Below are 22,426 nucleotides of genomic sequence, written 5' to 3' on the forward strand. Positions count from 1 at the left end.
CTCAGATCGGGTTAGGTATGCTGGACTTGGTACCGAGTCGGGTCGAGTTTGGGTCCGGCCTATTTCAAAACCGGAACGAATGGGGTCAGCCCTAACTCGGTCTGACTCGACTGGATGCCCAGCTCTAAATTTACAGACCGGCGGGGCCCACTGACAGCCTTAAAATCCATCCATTTTTACCTGATAAATGGCCCGAAGTGGACACATCTTCCTTCCTTTTTCAAAATTTCTCCATATAAACGGATTAGACAAATAGCTCGATACTGCAAATGTTCGTCTGCTTTAAGACGGGTGTGGATCCCACCTTGATCATGGATGAACGGCAGATAAACAACAAAATACTCATGGCCGCAAAAACACAAGGATAAGAAGGGCACCTACAAAATGGATGGTCAGGATGAAAGTGAATCGACCCTGCGGTCATCTGATCAAGGTGATTTTTTACCACGTGCGATCCACGGTGGCTTCTTGGTCAATCAAAACCATCCATCTAGTGACCCACGGTCAGATCAGTTGTCGGAATATGGATGGAGCAGAAATTGGAGCAATGCTGAAAATTACACGATTAGACACTGTCGTAAGGAGGCCCATCAGATAACAGTTCTGATTGCCCTCAACGAGTGACACGTGTACGTCAGAGATGAAAAATGGCAAGGCACATGGCAGAGGACTTGCATGGGCCGTTGAAGGCAACATCGTCGGATCTTTCATCAAGTGGGCCCCACCTCCGACTCCTCAATGGTAGAAAGATCCATTGATGGCTCGGCAATGCTGCAAAGTTCACAAACTGGGCTGGTAGGGGGGGCCTGGCGGGCCTACTTTTGGACTGGGCTTGGATCTATTGACTTTGTCTGTGGGCCGGGCATGGGCCTTCCATGTATGGCCCCGATTGATTTTCGGGTCAGGCGTGGCTCATGTTATCGTAGCTCAATACGGCCTGCCGAGACTTCATCTTGCATGTAGACCCGTTGGTTTTCATTTCACTGAAAGTCAATTTTCTTGTGCATGTGTGGCCCACCTAATCAATGGATGGATTAAGAGCATTCAGGTCGAAAATAGAGATTAGATCAATTTTCTGGCAGGACCAGGTCTGATCGGGTCAGACCCGAGCGGAGTGAATCTTTTAGGGCTCGTAGTCGGGCCTTATTTGTCATCTGGGCCCGACCCAAAAGGCCCATTAATATCTTAATCAGTGGACCATCCAAGGTAGGACCCACATGATAAACCGTTCAAATAACTGATCTTGGCTGACGGTTGAAAGCCCAAAGAGTTCTCGCTCGACGACAAGAATCCATCGGTTGGATGGCTCAGGACCATCCGAACGCGTAGCACCTGCATGGCGGACCATCCAAGGTGGGTCCCACGTACGCTCCACAACCCATACGATTTCCGGTACCCCGCGGGCTACAAAAACCCAATCTCCTTCCGACAAACCCTACCACGTGTCCAAAACATCCCGACCCAACAGCCTCCCCACCACCACGTGGGAACCACAATCCACACCGTTCACCAGTCAGCTGCCACGTGTCACTCCACACCGAAAGATCCTTCCATCAAAAGCACCGAGAAGATCTCTCATCGCTCATCTTCATCACCTACGCCATGTCTGCTTCTGCTTCTACTTCTACTCCAGCTCCAGCTCCTGATACTCCACAATCTCTACTCAAAGGTAAGCTCCAAATGACCATTTTATCCCTATATTGTTATAGTTATATCATCTTTAACCCTCCCCCGACCGGTTCTGCAGGGCAGATACTCTGATAGAAGTGGTCGGATCAGCTACAAAGCTTAGGAGGTTAAGCTTAACCTACAAACGCCGCTGTGATTTAAATCCAATCCGTCCATCGTGTCTGCCCTCTCATGTTGTACTTTTTTCTTAAAAATCACACTGATCGAAAATTCAGATGGGCCACACCATGTAAAATCAATCCTAAAATCTCTGAAACCATGTGGTGTGGCCCACTGATTTTGGGGCTGACCAATCATCCTGGTGGGGCGCATCTACTAAACAGATTGGATCCAATCTGATAATTATGGTGGGGTCCACTATGGAAGCTTTTTTTTAAAAGGGTGGCCCACCTGAGTTTTGGATCAGTGTGATTAAAAGATGATAGAGTGATGTTGAAGCAGGGAAGGACGTGTTGAGGTGGAGCACCCTCTTCGCTTGGGATAACTACTACGAATCCTAGGAGCTATACTCCTCATGGAGATACCTCGAATCGGTGATGCAAAGAAGAAAATAGAAAATAATTTCTAAAGATTCCAAAATAGTTGATTGATGCTATATAAAAAAAAAATGTTTACAACCCTTTAAATAATGTTATGAACACTAAAGAAAAGTTTCGGAATCAAACTACAACTAAAACTCATGTAAATCGTGACTTACTATAAATATTAAACTTATGGTAAACCGTGACTAACTATAGTGATTTCCACTGGACCTCATGGTTTTCGGACAAAAATAGTAAGTGTCCTATTTAGCTCAACTATGCTATTCTCCTAATTTTTCTAAGCAATTTTCACGTTGGACACAACTCCAAAAGCTCAACGGATGAAGAATTACAATCAAAATAGAACTTTATAAAAATGAAACTAAAATCGATTTTCGATCATCGATACGATGGAATCTCACAAATTCGGCATATGCAACTTGGCCTAGCAGGTTAGGTGGCTAAAGTAGCTTCTCCTACCCAAAATCATATATGGCACTTCGGATGAGTCATTTCAATTTCAGAATCAAACTACAACTAAAACTCACTTAAATCATGACTTACAATTTATAGTAAACTTACTCTTTATAGTTAATTATGATTTCCACTGGACCTCATGGTTTGGGGACAAAAATAGTAGGTGTCCTATTTAACTAAACAATGCTATTCTCCTAACTTTTCTAAGCAATTTTCATGTTGGACATAACTCTTAAAAGCCAACGGATGAAGAGTTGCAATAAAAATGAAACTTACTTTGTAAAAACAAAATTAAAATCGATTTTCAACCCTCCATCCGATGGAATCTCACAAATTTAGCATGTGCAACCTGGCCTAGTAGGTTGGGTGGCTAAAGTAGCTTCTCTTGCCCAAAATCATATATGGCATGTGGGATAATTACTCTTCTGGTTTGCAAGATACGAATGTTTTAAGTTTTTGATGGTCTGGATCACTTCCACCTCGGATCGGACCTTCTCGTCCATCTTGGCCATGAAATTGTTTGCGACCCGATCTACATTAGATGTTATGCATGCATCACAGTGGGCCCCACAAATCATGTTGCAGGTGGACACGGATTTCCTGGGAAAGCCTGAGCAAGAAGTTCCTGTGCTCGAAACCCGCGTGGGGCCAGTGTGATGTTTGTGAGAAATCCTCCCTGTCCATTCGTTTTGTAAGTTCATTTTAGGATATGAGGCCAAAAATGAACCGTATCCAATACTAAGTGTGCCGAAAATGTGATAATTGAACGTCCACCGTTGAAATAGTCGTGGGCCAACAGAAGTTTTGAATCATGCTACTATTTGTGTTTTCAGTTCATCCCAGTAGGAATGACGTTATTAACGGTATGGATGGCAAGTAAACATCACCCTCGAACCCAGCGAGGTTTCAACGGTGGGAATTTCCCTAACCACCTTTTCCTTTAGTACGGCCCACTTGAGTCTTGGATCCTGCTCAATTTTTGTCTACTCTCCTAAAATGAGCTCAAAAAACGGATGGACGGAGCGGATTCCTAAAAAACATCACGGTGGGCCCTACCTAAGTTCACAGCGCATGAATTTCCTGCAAAAGGCTTTCCCAGGAAATCCGCGTAAGCTTGACCTACGAAGCTTTGGAGTGGAGCCGGCCTAGAGATAGAAATTACCATGGTAAGCTGGAAAAGACCGTTTTACCCTCATCTGGCCTTCGTAATATCATTTTTGCCCTTCTATTGTCTTGTTGCAGATTCTATGAGAGAGATATTCTTATGGAGGAGAAAGAAGCTGAGCTTTTCAGTTCTTGCCATCTCCACCGTGATGTGGGTCTTGCTGGAAATCTACCAATATACATTTGTTACCGTTGCTTCTTGGGTTGCAATCTTGACCGTTGCTTCTTTGTTCGTTTGGGCCCACTTGGCCCCACTCCTCGGCAGGTATGCATGAATGGTTTCCATTCAATCATAAAAGTATTGCACATTGAGAAGTTAATCAGTGGTTTTAGCTGCATAGTCAATCAATCTGAATTGTTCACCTGATCCTACACACTCTTCATGGTCCACCCAGAAAAAATCGTAGTAATTGGACGGTTCTGAGCTTTGGAACAATAGTCCAGAGTGTGGATGGCTAGGATCTCTTTTGTAGAAAAATAGGTCCAAACATTCAACAATCAATTAGGTGGGGCCCATCAGGGATTTACTTTGATTAGATAACCATGTGCATCCCATCCATGGCATTGAAATAACTTTGATCCTAGCCTTGCTTGATTTTGTTGGGGTAAAAACAATGGCAAATGATGCAAGCAATGGAAAATCACAATGGAGGGGCTCGGCCACTAGCTGACCCCAACTTGAACTCGGCTCGGCTCGGTCCTCGAGCCTGACTAGCTAGTTCAGCTCGGTTCGGTCAGTAGCTACGGCCAGTTTGAGCCAAAATCGAGCCTTTGCGGCATTTTCACAAACACATGTAGTGCACTTTCAATTTCTCCCTGTATGTACAACAGCAGTAGCTGTTTACAAGTATTTCATCAAACACCTTATAGGCAATATCAAAATCAAGGGAAAATGATATTTATTTCATATACATACCTTCCTTGCCACTAGCCAACATTTCGTTGAGTCATTTCATCAAACACTTGGTGAGCAACATCAATATTAAAGTAACCGAGTCATCGAACTAGTCCGATCCGAGTTCAATTCGAGTTGTGGTTCGATCCGAGTTGAGTTGAGCTCGAGCAAGCTCAAAATCAGTTTGAAATTTTTTCAAGATAAAAAAATCAGCTCGATTCAGCTCAAACTCATGTTCAAGTCGAGTCAAATCGAGCTTTTTCGAGTCGAGTCAAGCGAGCTAACCGAGCTAACTCGATTCATGTACACCCATAAAAATAACCAACAAAACGAGAGATAGTAAACCTACACCCCAGCAATGCAGAGCTTTCTTCTTTCTTAAAATAATATAAATTAGAAATACTGGATTTATCTTTCGTCCACTTTTCTATTATAAAAAGAATCTCCTACTAAATTATTTTTACAAGATGCCCTCTTTATACTTGTATTATCACCTATGTATATCACACACCTGTAGAAAGAGCAATTGCCTATGACTAATTAAACTAAGGGCTTGTTTGATTTTGAAATTACAATTAAATACATTGGAAAATAGTTGTTATTATTTACACTTGTAATTACAACTGTTACCCTAAGTCTGATGTTGACAAGTCCAATGTTTGGGCGGGAAAAAAATTTGGGCACAAAAATGTAGGGCCCAGCATGATGTATGTCATATGACCCATATCCATGCCATTCATCCCTTATGTGGCTCATTTTTGGGAATAAGCCTAAAATGAGGCAGATCTAAAACTCAAGCGAACCATAGCACCTACCGTTAATCACTTCATGGGGGAAACAGGAGTTATGAATCGATCTAATTTTTGTGTTTTCCCTTTATCCATGACTGCATGACCCTATGAACAGGTTGGATGACAAATAAACATCATCGTAGGCCCTAGAAAGGTTTTAGCTTTCAATGGCTGATTTGGGTCTATTAGGATTACTATTTCATGTGGTGCAGTTCACTTAAGCTTTGGATTTGCCTAATTTTTTTACTTGTGCCCTAAAATGAGCTTGTGGAACGGATTAACAATGTGGATATGACATATTCATCGCAGTGAGCCCCACAAATTTTAAGCATACATAAAAACAAGAAATTTACATGGGGATTCACACTCGTTTGATGCAGCAATTCCAAGTTTAACCAAACAATATTGAGAAATAATGATGACCCATTTACAACATAATTAGGAAAATCAAACAAGCCCTAAGATACACCATAAGAAAACAAGAGGGGACTGTAAGTATGGTCATGAAGAGCCATTGCCTTGAGAGATTTTTGGGCCTGGGTGCTTTTTTTGAGAGATCCACTTGATGAGTGACCTATATCCTTGACATGTGTGCCATACCCTATCATCAAGAGGGCAGATCAAAAGAAAATGGTGAACAATCACACCACCAAAGATTAAGATCATCTGATCAGTGTGATTTTCAAGTTGTGCTCCATCAAAGATGGACACCACTATTTTGATGGTAACCAACTTAATCATTCTTGTTATACTAAGTATCTATTGCATGCCGCAGACCTTTTAATAGGTGGTGGGACCATCAAATGAACTGTTTGAGCTACTGTTTGGCTTTACGGTGACTAGCAAAAGCATTCAGATTATGTCGACAAGATGATTTATACTTATTTCAAAAAATGTTTCCCATTTCCTTTTCTTCCTCAACTAGGGAATATTATTTCCTTTTAAAAAAAAATAAAAAAATCCAAAAGGTGGAATGACTTTTAAATAACAAATTTAGAGAGAAATGAGATTTTCTTTCACAAGGGAATTATTTAAATGTTAGAAAATTTATGTAGAGAAGAGCACGAAACAATAATGAGAAAGATTATTGTATTTTTCAAGTAATCAAAATCTTAAATCTAGAAGATAGTTCTTGAATCCACGAGAAATAATAATAGAGAAAACTTGAATATTTTATTAGATAATTCGTAATGTATATGATTTATTGATTACACTATTAATTAAAAAAATAAAACCTAAATTCAAAATTACCAAAAATAGAAAAAATCTTCTAAAGCCTAATATACTAATTATTGCAAAACTCTTCTAAAGCTCAATTTCCTAATTATAATAAAAATCTTCTAAAGTCTAATTCATAAAAAAAGAAAAATGAAAAGTATGGATAAACATTACTAGAATATTCTTGACTTACAAGCAACTTCAAAAAATTTCTAAAAAAACAATGAAAATAGAATTTTTTTTGAATAATAATTTTTTTCTACAACCGCAATTTTGAACATGAAGGATGTGTTTTCTCATGAAATTGACCGATGCAACCCATTACAAGGGTCGGTTGAACCTAGATAGCCCGCTACATAAAAATCAATAGGTCATGTGTTCTGTGATGATATCTAGATCACAAATTATAGCTGATCATTCACGGCACACACTTCAAACGTTAATTTCTCTATATCCGGAATAAATTTCTTTGATCCGAACATGCTTGGGCCCAATTATGTAGGACTGGCCCCTTTTGTTCAAGCTTCTTTTGGTCCAAATGTGGTAAGAATACATCTATGGCCCGCTCTACATAATTTTAAAAAAAAAAAAAACAATAAAAAACTTTATATACAGTATTTCTTTCTTTGGAAAAACATTTTTTTTTAGAAGTGTATAATTCACAAGAACATTTTGTAGTCTTAGTAAGAGGAGGAAGGGTTAAGGATTTACCTGGTGTGAGATATCACATTGTTCGAGGAACCCTAAACGATGTCGAAGTAAAGGATCATCAACAAGGCATTCTAGTGCGTTGTGGATTCTTATCCAAGATTTATATCATTTGATGATACCATGTGAATCGCTAGAAACATGTGAAGTGTATGGCTAACCCAATCACGAAAGTTTCGTAAGGAGACTGGCGTAGGTTACCATGAGACAAAAGATCTTTCTAAAGAGATTCGATTGAGAACTATTATAGGATTTGGTTCCCTAAGTTGCTAGCCTTGGTATGAGTTTTACACACATTTATTTCACTATTTTGCTTCCATTGCATTCTCCTTGCTTACTTCCAATCCAAACAAGTTTTACAGCATTTTGCACATACAGCCCTACCTGACTATGGCCTTGATTTCACACACAAGTGCCACATTGTCACATATGGCACATGTCCACACTTCTTCTTTTTCATGCATTTCATTTATTTATTTTTGCATTAGGGATGTGCCTAGCTGCTCAGGTTTAGAAGTCTCTGAGCAGTCTGCAGTGGAGATAGCGGATGCCGTCCAATCATGGGTCGAAGATTCAGTGAGATATCTGTTTCATGTGGCTGTGGAGAGGAATTGGTTAGTGGTTGCTCAGATAATTACTGCTCTGTTGATTCTCTCCTTTATCGGTAGCTGCTTCGACTTCCTTACACTCCTCTACATTGGTAAGTACTTCTTTCTCCTTGATTGTGGACACTGTTCAAGTGGGGCCCATTTTTTCTGTGATCTGGACCGTTGATGTTATCATCCTCCTCTGTGGATGGAGTATCCGTTCCAAATTTTGGAGACATCTCTTCATGAGAAGCTCATGTGGCAACATGGAGTACATTGGAAGAATCCAACCCGTCCATGATTTGGAGCCCACCATGATGTGCGAGTGTCACCCATCCCGTCCATCAGATTCGTCCCACCATGTTAGGTATATCCTCAAAAATTCACGTTGATTCATACCTAAAGTGGGCCACACCAAGGGGAACAATGGGGGACATGGGGAAGGGTGACGTTCACCGTAGAAACTTCCTGATGGAATGTGTGGTCCACCGTGTGCCACGTACTACCATCCATCCCATTCATCAGGAGGTGTGTCCCACCACCATGAAGGGGCACTCCAAAACCGGATCCATTCTAAAAATCAGGTGGGCCAAACCGCACGAATGTATTTCTTACAGTGGTGGGTCCCACCTGAGTTTTGGATCAGGATGATCCCTGGCGTCCATCGCGATCATAAAGATACGCAACAGATGCACGGTATGGATTTCACATCAACATCAAGGGTGGGGCCGTACACCCCGGAGTATGGTCCTTACTTCAAACGTATGTGATTTTTTCTGTGGGCCCACCTGATGAGTCGTTGGATCCTATAGTCCCCGGTTTTGACTTCTTCAGATGATGGATTTGACTTTGACTTTCAGGTATTTTGATGGGTTTCACTTTGCCTGTCCTTTATTTCAAGTATCAAGATAGGATCCAGGCATGTGTAGAGCGTGTGAAGATGTGCGGCCGCAAATCATCTGAGCGTGTGAAGATGGACGGCCGAAAATTATCTGAGCGTGTGAAGATGGACGGTCGAAAATTGTCTGAGATGGTTGATGAGAAAATCTTGAGGAAGATTAAGAAAAAGGTTAGCAAAGAGAAGAAAACTGAGTAGTAATCTCTCAATTAATACGAGTGGGCCCATGTTCGGCCAATCTCAACCGTTGGGTCAGTGGGCACTGCCGCAGATGGCTCATGCACTAAAAAATGACCCAGATTGGAAGATCCTATCCACAGATGTCTTAGCACTTCGACAGTTGAATCTGAACCGTTGTGGTGTCTGGTGGGATTTATCCAATGTGGGGATTTTTGCTCCATGTGCCATCCACGGTGAGGCCCATCATATCGATGGTTTGGATGACTGGACGGTGGGCCCCACTTTTGAAAAACTGGAAGCTCGAGGATTTTGTATAACTTCTGAGTTGGTTTTGATGCACATGTTGTTAGTTACGCTCTAATGTAAACATGTTTATTCTATTTTATTTTATTTTTCACTTTCTAATCTTTTGGAGTGTCGGCCTCTGTGGGCCCGTATATGATTTTTCAGAAATCCATTCCGTACATCTTGTGAGGATCCTCTATTTCACTTTGCATACAAGAAATAAGGATAATTGAGAACTCGAGTGGGCCACACCGGTGGGAATAGAGGAAAATTGTTCCTAAAATATCTAAATCCACTAGGTGTGGTCAGAGGGAGTATTGGAATAGCCTGATTTTTTTTATATACCTTAATTCTGGTATCCAACGTATGATGAACGGATTGGATTTCGGGTAAATTTCACATGGGGCCCATTTACAATCGACCGTTGGCATCCCTTCCAAACTGTTCCTTGTTGTATGGCCCACCTGAATTTCCGATCGGACTGATTTTTGGTTCCATTACCGATCATGGAAGGGGTCGCCTGATGGACGGTACGATGCCATGCACTGATCAGGGTAGGCCCCACATCAGTCCACTCTACGGCTTTAAAACCCTATTCCCTCATTTCCCTTTATTATCCGTCCACGTGTCATGTACTTCGTGGATCTAGACCTTCCATATGGTGGGCCGTGATCCAGAAGAACAGTGGCTTTTGGGGATCGAGTCTTTCTACTTGAAACAATGACACGCTGGCAGAAGTGATCCTGGTTGAAGATGTTGCATGGGCCACTTCGACAGAGCAAAGGTAGAATTCTCCCATGACACACGTTCATTAAAGGATAGTTCTATCAATGGGCGGTTTCGATCCACCCTTGACCAACATAGATCCATAGGAACGGCTCAGATCCACCACTGACACCATTTATGAGGTGGATGTGGTGGCACCAAAAATGGACGGTCTTGAGTAGAGTCTACTTAATTTAAAGAAGTCGATTCTGCACCGTTTGTAGAATAAGCAGATTCTGAGGTCCACCATGACATCTACACAATATCCAACTTCGTCCCTACACCACATTATTTTCCACTTAAAGAGTCAAGAAAATCAGTCCGACCCAAAAGTCAGTTTGGTCGCACCATTAAAAATCATCGCGTGTGGTCCACCTAAGTTTCGTAAATGCCTGAATTTTTGGAACTCCGTTTATCCTGGTTATTATCACATTATCAATGGATTGGATCTTATTTAAAATACAATTCAGGTCACAAACAATCTGAAAGATTTTAATGGTGGACATTCCATAACGAACGTTGACAAAGACGTGACCCATCTAGGTCATGGATTCGACTGATATTTTACAAGTTAAAGTGAACCGATAGGGTACGGATTATGGACGCTGTGGACATAGCTATACATTTACTGTGGGCCCCAGAGAACCAATGACGTAAGAGCATGTTTTATATTAAAAATAATTTAAGTAGACACATTTTCAATTAACGGATCCGTGGCGCAATGGTAGCGCGTCTGACTCCAGATCAGAAGGTTGCGTGTTCGATTCACGTCGGGTTCAAGTTTTTGTTTTGTTTTTTTTTTTTTTTGCCGTCCGTACAGTGGGCCATATCACCACGTGTTTACAGGAACACGACGTAAGGTGGGCCCCGCACTGTTTTTGCCGTCAATGAGGTGGGCCGCGCAATCATGTTTCCTGCCATTTCTTAGGTGGGCCATTCACTCCTTTTGTGGCCACACTACTACGTTTCCAACTTCCATTTATCAGGTGGGCTTCGTTGCCACGTTTGTTTCGACTATATACGCTGGACCCATATCCGTACCCGGTACGAATACCCGCAAGGGTCCGTAGTGTTTAATTTTAGCATGTGTTAGGAATTCCAATGGGTTTCCTGAACCCGAATCCGAATTAGTAACATTTGCCAAGGGTTTTTTTTTCCGCAAAAGCTAGGTTTACATCTACTTATTGAAAATTAATTAGATTTTGGTGAGTGGGCTTTTTAACATTTATTTATTAGTGGTTCTGAAACTAACAATTTTGAAGATCCGAATGTGCTACAAAATTAGGGTTTTAGATCGAGATGAGGGTTTTGTATTCCAGTTCTGGGTTTTGACAGTGTCCAATTGGGCCCTTAGGGTTTTTTATCATTGCAAAACTAGGGTTTTAGTTCAAATTGGATCATTGTGAAACTAGGGTTTTAGTTTGGGAGGAGGGTTTTGTCTCACCCTAGGTTTTGTTGATGCTTTGTGGAATGAAATGGCATTCAATTGCATTAGGTAGAATTGACACTATTATTAGACAATAATTATGTGTTGGGAAATACCATAGTATTTTGACTGTCCATTCCAAGTATAGGTCAAAATTTTCTTTTAAAAAAAACATTATATTAAGTGAAACCTATATTTTATGACCGTGGAATTATAAACAACGAATCAGATTTCACAACTAATGTTAGCCATCCGTGCGCATATGCAACTCAATTGTCACCTATAAAGGGCGTGTTTGGATCAAAGATGTGAAAAAAAAAAAAAGCCATACGCATTAATGTAGGGCACATGGATGTAATAGATTTTGAAATCTACTGGAAATCTTGCTATATCAACTATTGGGTTGGATGATATAATGCCTGTATTAATTCAATCCTTTTCACTATTTCCAAACATATGATAGAACTTATATTGGACCAAATGCAATTCCATACCACCTTAATCCCACCTAACCCCATGTTCTAAATAAGCCCTTAGAACTTTGGAAAATGACATGAATGTTGAAAATTGTGTCATTTCAATTATTTAATGCAAGGAATTGCAGTATTTTTGTCATTTCAATTATTTAATGCAAGGAGTAGTTTGCTCTGATATCTCTTTATTAAAGAGATATCAGAGCAAATGAGAAATGGTTTTAATGCAAGGAGTTGTTTGCTCTGATATTTAATGCAAGGAGCAGTTTGCTCTGATATCTCTTTATTAAAGAGATATCATGCAACAAAGGCTATGCAGGACCTTCTATAATAATTGTGTGACATCTAGTCTATACATGGTTGCATATTCTACTGCAAATGAGAAATGGTTTTCTTTAGAGCAAGTGGTCATCTTTAATAAGTTCAAATTAATGCGAATCTAGTTTACACGGCCTGCATGTACCTCAATCTAACCCGTCCAAATGGTGGGCCCTGCCACAGCTGGTACATAGCTCTAAAGTCAAGTCATAATGGTTGCATAATTCGAACTTCTAATGGGTGGAGATTTAAGTAAACCACTTCTCCTTTTGGCATAGTTTAAATTAATATTAAAGACTTCTTTTTCCTAGAAGTGCTTCCAGGAGGATGCGAATTACTTATAATCAAGATTATTGGAATTCCTTTGTAAACCCAACATGGTCCAATGAAAAACCACCACATGGGCATGTCAGAAGTGTAACCCGTGATGAGGACAAAATAACATTACACCTAGAGGAATCTTTGCTTTTCATTACTGGTCCCGCTTCTAACAAGCACACATGATGTTTGTTCATTGAATCATGGGAGGTAACACAGGCGAGGAGAGTTGTTGCATGATAAAACCGAAGGAGATGCCAAAACACCCAAAAAAATCTCACTGCCACATCAGTGTTGAAACTGATTCATAACTGAGTGTGTGCAAACTCGGTATCTTGCATTTACATGGTTCTCATGTCAACCGGACCAGCTAGACCCATATAGATAGCACAGTTCAAAGTCCCTTGGCCCATATAGATAGCACAGTAACAGGGTCCGGCTCCATGGCTCAGTGGTGGACGACTCTGTTTCAACACTGAGGTCCAGGGATCAAGTGTCCATGTGATGTGGGTTTGTAAATAGAAAAGGAAAAAAAAAAAACAGCGCACTAACAAATATCATTTTCGGAAAATCTCTCTCTTGGCCTTATATTTCTCAAGAAAAATTCAATTTTAGACATTTTTCTCACACTGAATTGAAGAAGAAGAAGAAGAAGAAGAAGGTAGCATGACGTTGGCAGTTCACGTTGGCAGTCAATATATAACTTATGCTAAAACTTCCAACATGAATCAGAACAATATAATGACCTATCTGAAAATAAAGTAATAAATAGAATTAAATTTTTGAAAATATATTTACACAGGCCAAGTTCTCTGTTCTTTATGAACGGGTAACTACCCTTTTGCTACCTAATTTATACATGTAGGGCCCATAATTGGTTTATCCAATCCATTGATCCTATGGCCTCACCATAGATGAACCATGCTAAAAAGAAGTGATCTCTGGTCAATTGGCATGTAAGTAGACGGTTAAGAAGAAATGCACCAACAGTCCATATTCTATTGATGGTTAGGATATTCCAGTATGGGAGAATTTTGGATCAAGGTTCATCCATGATGAGGGACATCAGATCAATGGCTTAGATAGACCAATTACAGGCCCCCGCAGATACTAGACAACGAAGTCCCATGTTCGTTGCAAACAAGAAACTCGGGTCACCTAGTTAAAAATGCATTATTTTCAGTCTCAAGTAAGCTATACATTAAAATAACAATAATTTCATAATTAAATCACAAAAAATTAAAAACTGCCCAGATTTAAAAATCTATCTATAAATATCATTTTATCAAATTTCCACACAAAGATGGCTAGATTTTAAAAATCCCTGAGAATATTTGACAGGTCTAAATGAGTCTGGTACTACATGCCCCAAATGAATGTAAACCTGAAGTCTGGTTGATTCTGCTGTAGTGGATTCATTACCGCAATCCAACTCACAAACGCATCCAAACGTCCCCGAAACAAGAGTCTGACAACCGCATTTCGAGAGTGAAATAACCAACCAGCAGGCTTTACAACAACAACAAAAATGCAATATCAGTACAACAATCAAAGTGAAATAGGAGCTATCAGGCAACCATAGGAGAAAAGGTAAAAGTGCAAACAAGAGCACAACATCAATACAAAAACATCAAGCAAAAACAGAGAGTGGGTGAAGGGGGGAATTCACCAACCTTTCAGAAAACAAGCACATTTCCATGTCCTCAAATCCCCCCCTTTGCAAGCAACTTCCATACATACACAGACAGGGTCAAGCTATATGCTTTTTATGGACACATACGAAACTCCGATCACCAGACAGCAATCAGTGGCAGCGAATCGCCTGGAACCCACTTACTCCCTGATCGTCCGTCGCTTATATCAGGGCCCCACAGCCCGGGCCCTCCACCACTTCAGCTCGACACGAGCACCAGATTTTTCTTGAAAGCTTGGCCTTTCCAAATGCCATAGGCGATCACATTGCATATATAATCTCCCCACTGCTGTCGATGTCGATGTCAGGATCGGTCTCCAGATCCATGTCGTCATCGATGTCGAGGCTGCCTGTCAGGTACTGGTTGATGCCACGTGTCCCAGCTGCAGGTATGGTGGCTTCCGCTATGATCTGCATGATCTCATCGATGCTCTGCATGGGTTGATCGGGCTCATCATACTGGTACGTGTTGTCATCCATGAGATCCGCAGGAAGATTCTTTAGAAACCACTCATGGTTCTGGATCTCAGGAATGGTTATTCTCTGTAATTCAGGCAAAATATTTAAAGCTGAGACTAGAAACCAAAAACTGAAAAAGAAGCCCTCAACACAGAAATAGATTTCTCTGCACTTCACTAACCAGAAAAGTCGTCACCATCAATCCCAGAAGAAAACACAAACACTAATCATACAAATTGATCCTCACAGCTTGTGGGGCGGGAACTGACTTGGACAGGATATACCCTAAACACATCCCCCCTCAGGCAATACTAACCATCTAATCAATGCCCCCCATAAATGGAGACCTTTGGCTATTATTGCCTTTATAAGTGACCAATCAGACAGGTGGGATCATCTGATAGAGGAGATTCAGGGCTATTCACCCATAATGGGGTCCACCAGATGAACCTTAGATAAATGAAATCTTGGGCCCCAACCGTATGACTGCTGGTTCAAACAAAATATGGGGCCCATGCTTAAGTGATCCAAAAGAGTGGATACAATGGGCCTCACCATGGATAGCCAGTGCAAAAACAAAAACAAAAAAACAGAATGGGGGTTGTGTTTTTTTTTTCCCCCCAGTTGAATGTGGACCACAACATTGCCAAATGAAGGGTTAGAAAATTTTCCCATCTGGAAGATTTTTCAGTGCATGGGAATCCACTGTGGGAATGCATCAGACAAACAGTGTTGATGACTACCCCACAGGTCCCACCTATGCAAAATAAATACCAAAACAGATTATCATCAAGAGCAAATTAAGGCCCTTTATAATACTGACTACTAACCATTGCGGTATTGGCAACAAAGATCCTCGAGATCAGGTGCCGGCATTCGGGAGATATGTGCACATAGTCTGGGATTGCATACTGCACACTCAAAATACGCTGCACAAAACAAGGAATGCCTTAGAACCAATTAACACATGACATCCCATATGCTGTATTAGCAAGAAAAGAACAAAGTGATAACCTGTATCGTCTTCCTAAAGTTCTTCGGCTCGTCGGGATCCTCAAAAGGGTATGCACCCACTAGCATGACATAAAGGGTTACTCCACATGACCACACATCTGCAATCTGAGTTAAAGCAGTAAAGACAGCTAGTAAGGTATCAACATAGTGAAATTGGTACAGAAGTAAGAAGTAAAAAAAGATGCAAGTGACAGAGAGCATATTGAGATGGTTTGGTCATGTGCTATACTAGACGGCTCCGGTGAGGAGGGGAACATTGATTAGGGTTGAAGGGCCGCAAAGTGGCTGGGAGGAATTAAAAGGAATTGGATCAAAGTGGTGAGAATGGATATAAAGGCCTGCCTATTCACTTGCTGGAACTAGGGCTTAGATAGTACTGATTGTGGAAACAGGATTCGTAAAGCCGACCCCAATATCTAGGAAAAGGCTATGACAATGATGATGACGAAGACAAGGACAACAGAAAATTTAGAAATTTACACTTACTACAAAACTTACAGAAGTAAGAAAACTTGTGGTTGGAATACAACAACGAAAAGAAATTCATGGTCCCTCACCCAAAAAAAAAAAGAAGAAGGATTTACTGTAACAACAATAATTGGTGCCTGTCTACCCAAACAGTTTTTCATAAAGTGTGGATATAAAGGGAAAAGATAAAAGGAAAAGGAAAAGAAAAGAAAAGAACTGCATAAGATATAGCTTACCAATCAAAATGAGGTGGGCTACTATGGGAACAAGCTAGATAAAATAAAATAAAGAAAACAGTTTTCCATGGTAATCGTTGAATGCCGAAGCTGGCAGGCAATGCCCCTAGTGACGTGGGAAGCAAGAACCCCTTAGATATGCTAGTCTGAAAATAATATTCAATTCCTTTAGCACTCGTATAATTAGGCTATCATATTGTTATGCGTTATGCCATAGATGATTTGTTTATTTGGCATGGATGAAATGTATATTCTACATCAGAGTACAAATACAAAAACAGAACATGTTAGGTTAGCAGAGTTCTAATCCTTTTTTTTTTTTTTGAAAGATCAGAATGTTATTCCTTATTACTATTCTCATGTTACCATTATTTAACCTAGTTGTAGGTTAGTGGAATCAGCACCTATTTATTATGCCTAGACATATCATACATATCCAAAACCTGTGGGGGTTATTTGTCGATCTAGGGTTTCAAAGTATGGAACAAAGACTTTACAGAAGAAAATATTCTGTCCAAGACCAGCGTCACATGTTTTCAGCGCACATTGGAACAGCTATTGGTATTAAAAAAAGAAAAAGAAAAAGAAAAAGCTAATTTAGCTTTTCCTCTTGTACTTTGGCAGCATTTGTATACGATTTATATAGTTCTATGCTTCTACTTGGTTATGTAGATATATTTCCTGTATCTTTCATATTCATGAAATAAAATTATATAGTAGTACATTTTTCCAATATTAAATGCTATGGAGTGTTGGATTTTCCAACATCCCTGTGACCGTGTACAGTTAAATAGGTTTCAGTTTGTCCTTAAGTTTTAACCATTTAACCAAATTGTCAGGATTTGAGGTTGTGTGTATAGACTCCTTTGGATAAGGAAATACAAATATATGTTGCAAGATTCCCTTGATGAAGATTTCTAACGACATAGAACAATTTCCTATGCATGTTTGGATACAAGGAAAGTCGTGGAAATCCAGAGAAATGGAAAAGGTTTTCCATTGATGTGATCTTTTGTGTTGATTGAATAGCCAAGGAAATGGTGGATTAAACCAAGCCATCATTAGTTTTTTCCTTTGTCTGGATTCTCAAGCACAAGATACAAAGTGACCAATGTGAGAGGGGATTTGAGAGATTTTCACTTGCGATCCAAACAAGACCCCTAAAGTGGAATCCACGCTTGCATAGTGCCTTGGGAAATAACCATTACATAGTGATTGAGATTTCCAATCCCTCACCAAGGATTCCTCCAATCTAAACATGCCCCACATTTAATCTTCAAGGAAGAAAATATTGACTTCTAAAATTATGAACAGCAGTGTACATCTATTTTTCAACTTCTAGGTAAGTGGCATCTCACATATGCAGAATTGAGTTCGCAACCAACAAGCATCAACACCTACAGTGTAGTTGCCATGATCCTTGTTAACATAATCCATGATGTTGGGGATTCTTTGAGATTACACCAGTTTATAATGACATACCTAATATCGATTCAAATTTTAATGTCTACAATAGTACCATATTTTCTTTAATTTTGAGTTTTGCTCACTGATTTTCATAAATTAGGAATACTTAAAAGCGATATTGAAGAGGCTCAGTTAATTATTGAATTTCTTCCCTTTAAAAGTTCAGTTCCTTGATCTCGTTTACAAGAAATCGAAACAAGCCTGAAGTGATTGTCCAGGATATCGATCAACTTTGATTTCACAAGGGTCAAAGGTCATTTACTAGAAAATAGAAGCAAATTATTGCAATTTGCATAGGAAACAAAAGACAAATGAATACCAACTTGGCAGTCCAAAAGCATACTAATCCCTTCTCCCTTCACAAAAAATTCATGAATGTAGGTGGAATGCTATGAAAAAAGTGTGTAAAATTATTCAAATGCAAGTTCCAACTTTCCACAGCAAGAAATATCTTACCTTGCCATCGTATTCCTTCTTGAGTAATACTTCTGGAGCAATGTAAGCAGGAGTCCCAACGGTGGACTTGGGTTGTGAATGCAGCACAGACGACTGAGAAAAGCAACTGAAGTCAGAATTGCACAAATATAACTGCAGCCACTAGCAACAGTGCCAGATAGCCTGGGTAATAAGAGACTGCACAGTTTCACTTATGCCTAATCAACATAACAAGATCTTATATTTTGAGATTGTTATTCGAGTTTTCGAAGCAGAAGGAAATATGAGTAAAACCTCTCAAGTGCAAACCGGCTCCAAAACCCTATTGCTTCATGTTTGATTGGGTTAGGAGCATTACAAGAACTTTTTTCTGGAGGATTAAATGAGCAAATAGGCATTCACAAAGATGCCCAGGACCAGATCCTTAAAAACTCTGAATATCCAGCATGCATATTATGACCATCCAAATGGCAGATACTCACTGAAGAGGAAGAAAATAATGCAAAAGACATCAAATACCTTGGAGTACCCAAAATCACATATCTTCAAACGAGGAGCAGGACTTCCATCCAATAGGGTGTTTTCCAGCTTTAGATCACGATGGCAAACTTGCTTCATTATAAAATCCAACATAAGTAGGCTGATTTAGTGACCTGTATAACATCCCAAATACGGACCAGAAATGACATTTGTAAACAGGTGCTCTTCTACATACCATTGAGTGGCAATAGCTAACTCCTGATATAAGTTGTTGGAAGAAGAAGCGGGCCTGCAGGAGGAGAACATGATATTAAAACAACGCTGACGCAAAGGGGTAGATCAATAGATCAGATTAACAACCTCATCCTCACTAAAGCGGCCCGCATTGCATATACGCTCGAACAGCTCTCCACCAGACGCATATTCCATCACAATGGCCAGATGGGTTGGTGTCAATATAACCTAAAAATGAATTTTAGCAGAGATATAAGATACTGCCTGCCAGCATTTCTATTAAAATAGATACTACAAAGAAAACTTTTCAGTAAACAAACCTCTTTGAACCTAACAATGTTGGGGTGCCTCAGTGACCTGTGGTTGATAATTTCTCGTTGTACATTTTCATCTATCTGTAACAAAAATTAGCAGAATGAGGAGACCAGAAATACTACAATAAATCCACACAATAGCAGTTGCTTCCGTTGCTACTTTACCCTATATCCAAACAATATCAAGTCATGTTACTATTATCTCTAGCAAGAAGACCTACTGGTTTTAAGAATTTGAATTGCTAGACCTCTCAGGTCTCTTGTACCATTGTGAAACGCTGCGTCTCTTGAGTTTCTTTGATTAATGAAGTTTTACTTGGTTTGCTGGTCGGGAAACAAAATACCCGAATTAGCCACACAATAGCAGTTGCTTCCGTTGCTACTTTACCCTATATCCAAACAATATCAAGTCTTGTTACTATTATCTCTAGCAAGAAGACCTACTGGTTTTAAGAATTTGAATTGCTAGACCTCTCAGGTCTCTTGTACCATTGTGAAACGCTGCGTCTCTTGAGTTTCTTTGATTAATGAAGTTTTACTTGGCTTGCTGGTCGGGAAACAAAATACCCGAATTACCAATCACTAAAAAAAAAAAAAAATCTTCTGCTCTTTTAGAAGGTATTGAAATTTTTATCAGTTGTGCCCATCACTAAAATACGTTCTGGATCTCTTAAACTAAAACTATCAATGATCCATCAACTCATATAGCTAAAGGAATGGGACATCGCATTCCTTTCTGATGCAAGGGTCTTGTGTCCAATTTGCTCAATGGGCTCCAAAATAAAGGTCCGCACGGTGAAGAAAAACCATAGTTTACAGTTATTGAAATCTGGCAAACTCTTCTCATCAGGTGATGGACTAGTCTTGGTTCATCACACCTCCACCACATGTGTGGTCATGATTGTTCAACACAATGGTTGGCCCCACAATAGATGGCAAAAGTAGAAAACCACACCAATAAGGCAATCTTAATTTCCAGTCCATAGCCTCAAACGAACAATGGAAATAGAAAACAATCAATGGTCCAAATTCCAAGGGGATAGATCTACTAACTTGAAGGCTAGGATCGTCCAATCATTCCCATTTTTGTGTTGTGGGATTAACATGGTGAGGCCAACCAGATGTGCGGTCCTGATTCACTCAATCATACAGCCATATGTACAGTGATGAATTGCAATCAAACAAGGCCATTTCATCACAATGAAACACAAAGCTCCTCCACAGATATCAGTTCAATCCAGACCAGAACAGCAGCATTTCCAAGCTACCAAAATAAGCTAAAATTCCACATCCCTAAGATACCCATTTCCAAATAACACAAAAACAAACAAATAGTAACTCTAGTTCTACGCCCATCTTCATAATTCAGTGAGAAATTCAAAAAGGACTCATGCATCTAAACTCACCAAAGGGAATGTGCTAACATGGTGCTAGCAAGCAAGATCAAGCACGTCCATCAGGCGGGCCTCACCATGTATGTGCTCCCAGCCAAAACCATCGGTTCCTTTTTAAACAAAACCAGCCCACATGGTAACCATTAGCTTGATCTCAGGGCCCACCTGATGAACGGCAATGACTCAATGCCCATCCACCACTTCGCCTCCTGCGGCGTAAATCCAGACGCACAACTCCCGTTAGCAGGTTTCTAATTCAAAACCAAATTCGACAGTTGCACACTGTCGATAGTGACATCAAGACTCCAATTTTCAAGAAAAACGTACAAAAATCCACCAAAATAATAAAAATGCTCCAAAAATCACTTAAAACTCATCAATTCAAACACCCGACTTACTAATTTTCAAACCAAAAAAAGAAAACATTATAAGAACCCGAAAAGAGAAAGCCCTCCGAATCAACTGAAAATTACCTTCTCGCCCCTCTCGATGTATTTCACGGCGACGAGCTCCTTGGTCTGCTTATCCCTCATCAGCCGGGCGACGCCGAAGTTCCCCGACCCGATGTCCTTCACGAGCTCATACCGATCACTGTCGTGCATTATCGGCATGTCCATCCCCGGACCGATCGTCACCGCCGATCGATCCTTCGCTGAAAATGATTCGACGGTTCTGATCTAACAGCGCCAATGGTGGGATGACGCTGCTCGCATTATCGAGAAGAAAAGGTGCGATCGTGGAAGGCACTGGAGAGGAGAGAAAGAGGGAGGGTACGTGGCGAGAGATGAGCCGTTGGATGCAATCTGATCGGATGGCGGAGGTGGCGTTGGTTGGAAGATAGAGACGGTTGGGGGAGAGAAGCCCGTGAGAGAGAGCGAGAGAGCTTCTGATGGAGACGATCACATTAATATCCGAAGGGGGAAGAGACGGGGCTTCAGAATTTACGGAAATACCCCTATATTTTAGAGGATAATGACTGGCTGATCCTTTTGTTGCTTTTATACTCTGGCAGAGTACGGTGGTTGGCATACGTGCGCACAGATTTATATACTTGTGATAGCTTTAATCAATCTAAACCGTAGGCATCATTGGATATATTGTATATGTATTGGAAATTTAATAAAATAATTCATTTTGGATATCTAAGTAATGGATTTATTTTTTATTTGGAGCGTTGAATATTTTCCATTATAACTGTATATTAGGAGTATATTAATATCCCATTTGGAAAATTAATTTAATTTAATTCTAGTCTGATATATTTTTAAGGGTGGAACGCACGATTTGAACGGCTTATTTTAATATATACATGTGATTCCTATGCAATGTTTGAGTGCGTGTGTATATACCTGTGGAGTCCTCCAGAGTACCAAAGTCTTTTGGTTTAGATGGACGCTTTTGTCCCTACACAACGACGGACGGTTGAGTGAGAATGGGGGAGTGGTATTATTATTAGTACTCGCGACAGTTGACATCGGAATATTGCTCTTTCTATTCGTGCTAACGTGGCACACGTGTG

The 22,426-nt window shown here is 40.3% G+C and overlaps 2 protein-coding genes and 1 non-coding gene across 5 annotated transcripts; 2 read left to right on the plus strand and 1 right to left on the minus strand.

Moving 5' to 3' along the window:
• The first annotated feature begins 1,547 nt into the window (after positions 1–1,547).
• On the plus strand, positions 1,548–9,534 carry LOC131218645 (reticulon-like protein B13). 2 transcript variants are annotated; one of them, XM_058213307.1, is made up of 5 exons: positions 1,548–1,669; positions 3,930–4,116; positions 7,952–8,163; positions 8,911–8,978; positions 9,012–9,534. In XM_058213307.1, the coding sequence occupies exons 1-5, from the start codon at positions 1,603–1,605 to the stop codon at positions 9,144–9,146; spliced, it is 669 nt and encodes a 222-aa protein (XP_058069290.1). In that variant the 5' UTR covers positions 1,548–1,602; the 3' UTR covers positions 9,147–9,534. The 2 variants fall into 2 exon arrangements, with proteins under 2 accessions (XP_058069290.1, XP_058069289.1); XM_058213306.1 differs by having other exon boundaries at positions 8,911–9,534.
• Positions 9,535–10,885: 1,351 nt separating this feature from the next.
• TRNAW-CCA (transfer RNA tryptophan (anticodon CCA)) lies at positions 10,886–10,957 on the plus strand. The gene has a single exon. It is a non-coding gene; the product is annotated as a tRNA-Trp (tRNA).
• Positions 10,958–13,952: 2,995 nt separating this feature from the next.
• Positions 13,953–21,793, minus strand: LOC131218646 (serine/threonine-protein kinase SRK2E). 2 transcript variants are annotated; one of them, XR_009157799.1, is made up of 10 exons: positions 21,381–21,793; positions 19,520–19,594; positions 19,326–19,427; positions 19,201–19,254; positions 19,005–19,097; positions 18,507–18,599; positions 15,880–15,984; positions 15,696–15,794; positions 14,387–14,949; positions 13,953–14,222 (listed from the first exon to the last, which is right to left on the minus strand). XR_009157799.1 is itself a non-coding variant. In XM_058213309.1 (9 exons), the coding sequence occupies exons 1-9, from the start codon at positions 21,522–21,524 to the stop codon at positions 14,668–14,670; spliced, it is 1,047 nt and encodes a 348-aa protein (XP_058069292.1). In that variant the 5' UTR covers positions 21,525–21,793; the 3' UTR covers positions 14,264–14,667. The 2 variants fall into 2 exon arrangements, 1 of the variants encoding a protein (XP_058069292.1); XM_058213309.1 differs by lacking the exon at positions 13,953–14,222 and having other exon boundaries at positions 14,264–14,949.
• Positions 21,794–22,426: the final 633 nt, after the last annotated feature.

The sequence above is a fragment of the Magnolia sinica genome, chromosome 11 (genome assembly GCF_029962835.1).
Source record: "Magnolia sinica isolate HGM2019 chromosome 11, MsV1, whole genome shotgun sequence".
NCBI lineage: Eukaryota > Viridiplantae > Streptophyta > Magnoliopsida > Magnoliales > Magnoliaceae > Magnolia > Magnolia sinica.

What these genes read in the sequence shown, in the direction of transcription:
- LOC131218645 (XM_058213306.1), top strand. Translation starts at nt 1,603, where the DNA reads ATGTCTGCTTCTGCTTCTACTTCTACTCCAGCTCCAGCTCCTGATACT. An exon ending in TCCACAATCTCTACTCAAAG is followed by an intron (nt 1,670 to 3,929) that starts GTAAGCTCCAAA and finishes GTCTTGTTGCAG; the next exon opens with ATTCTATGAGAGAGATATTC. An exon ending in CCTTACACTCCTCTACATTG is followed by an intron (nt 8,164 to 8,910) that starts GTAAGTACTTCT and finishes TTTGACTTTCAG; the next exon opens with GTATTTTGATGGGTTTCACT.
- LOC131218646 (XM_058213309.1), bottom strand. Translation starts at nt 21,524, where the DNA reads ATGGACATGCCGATAATGCACGACAGTGATCGGTATGAGCTCGTGAAG. An exon ending in GCCGCTTTAGTGAGGATGAG is followed by an intron (nt 19,255 to 19,325) that starts GTTGTTAATCTG and finishes CTCCTCCTGCAG; the next exon opens with GCCCGCTTCTTCTTCCAACA. An exon ending in TTGTTGCCAATACCGCAATG is followed by an intron (nt 14,950 to 15,695) that starts GTTAGTAGTCAG and finishes CCTGAATTACAG; the next exon opens with AGAATAACCATTCCTGAGAT.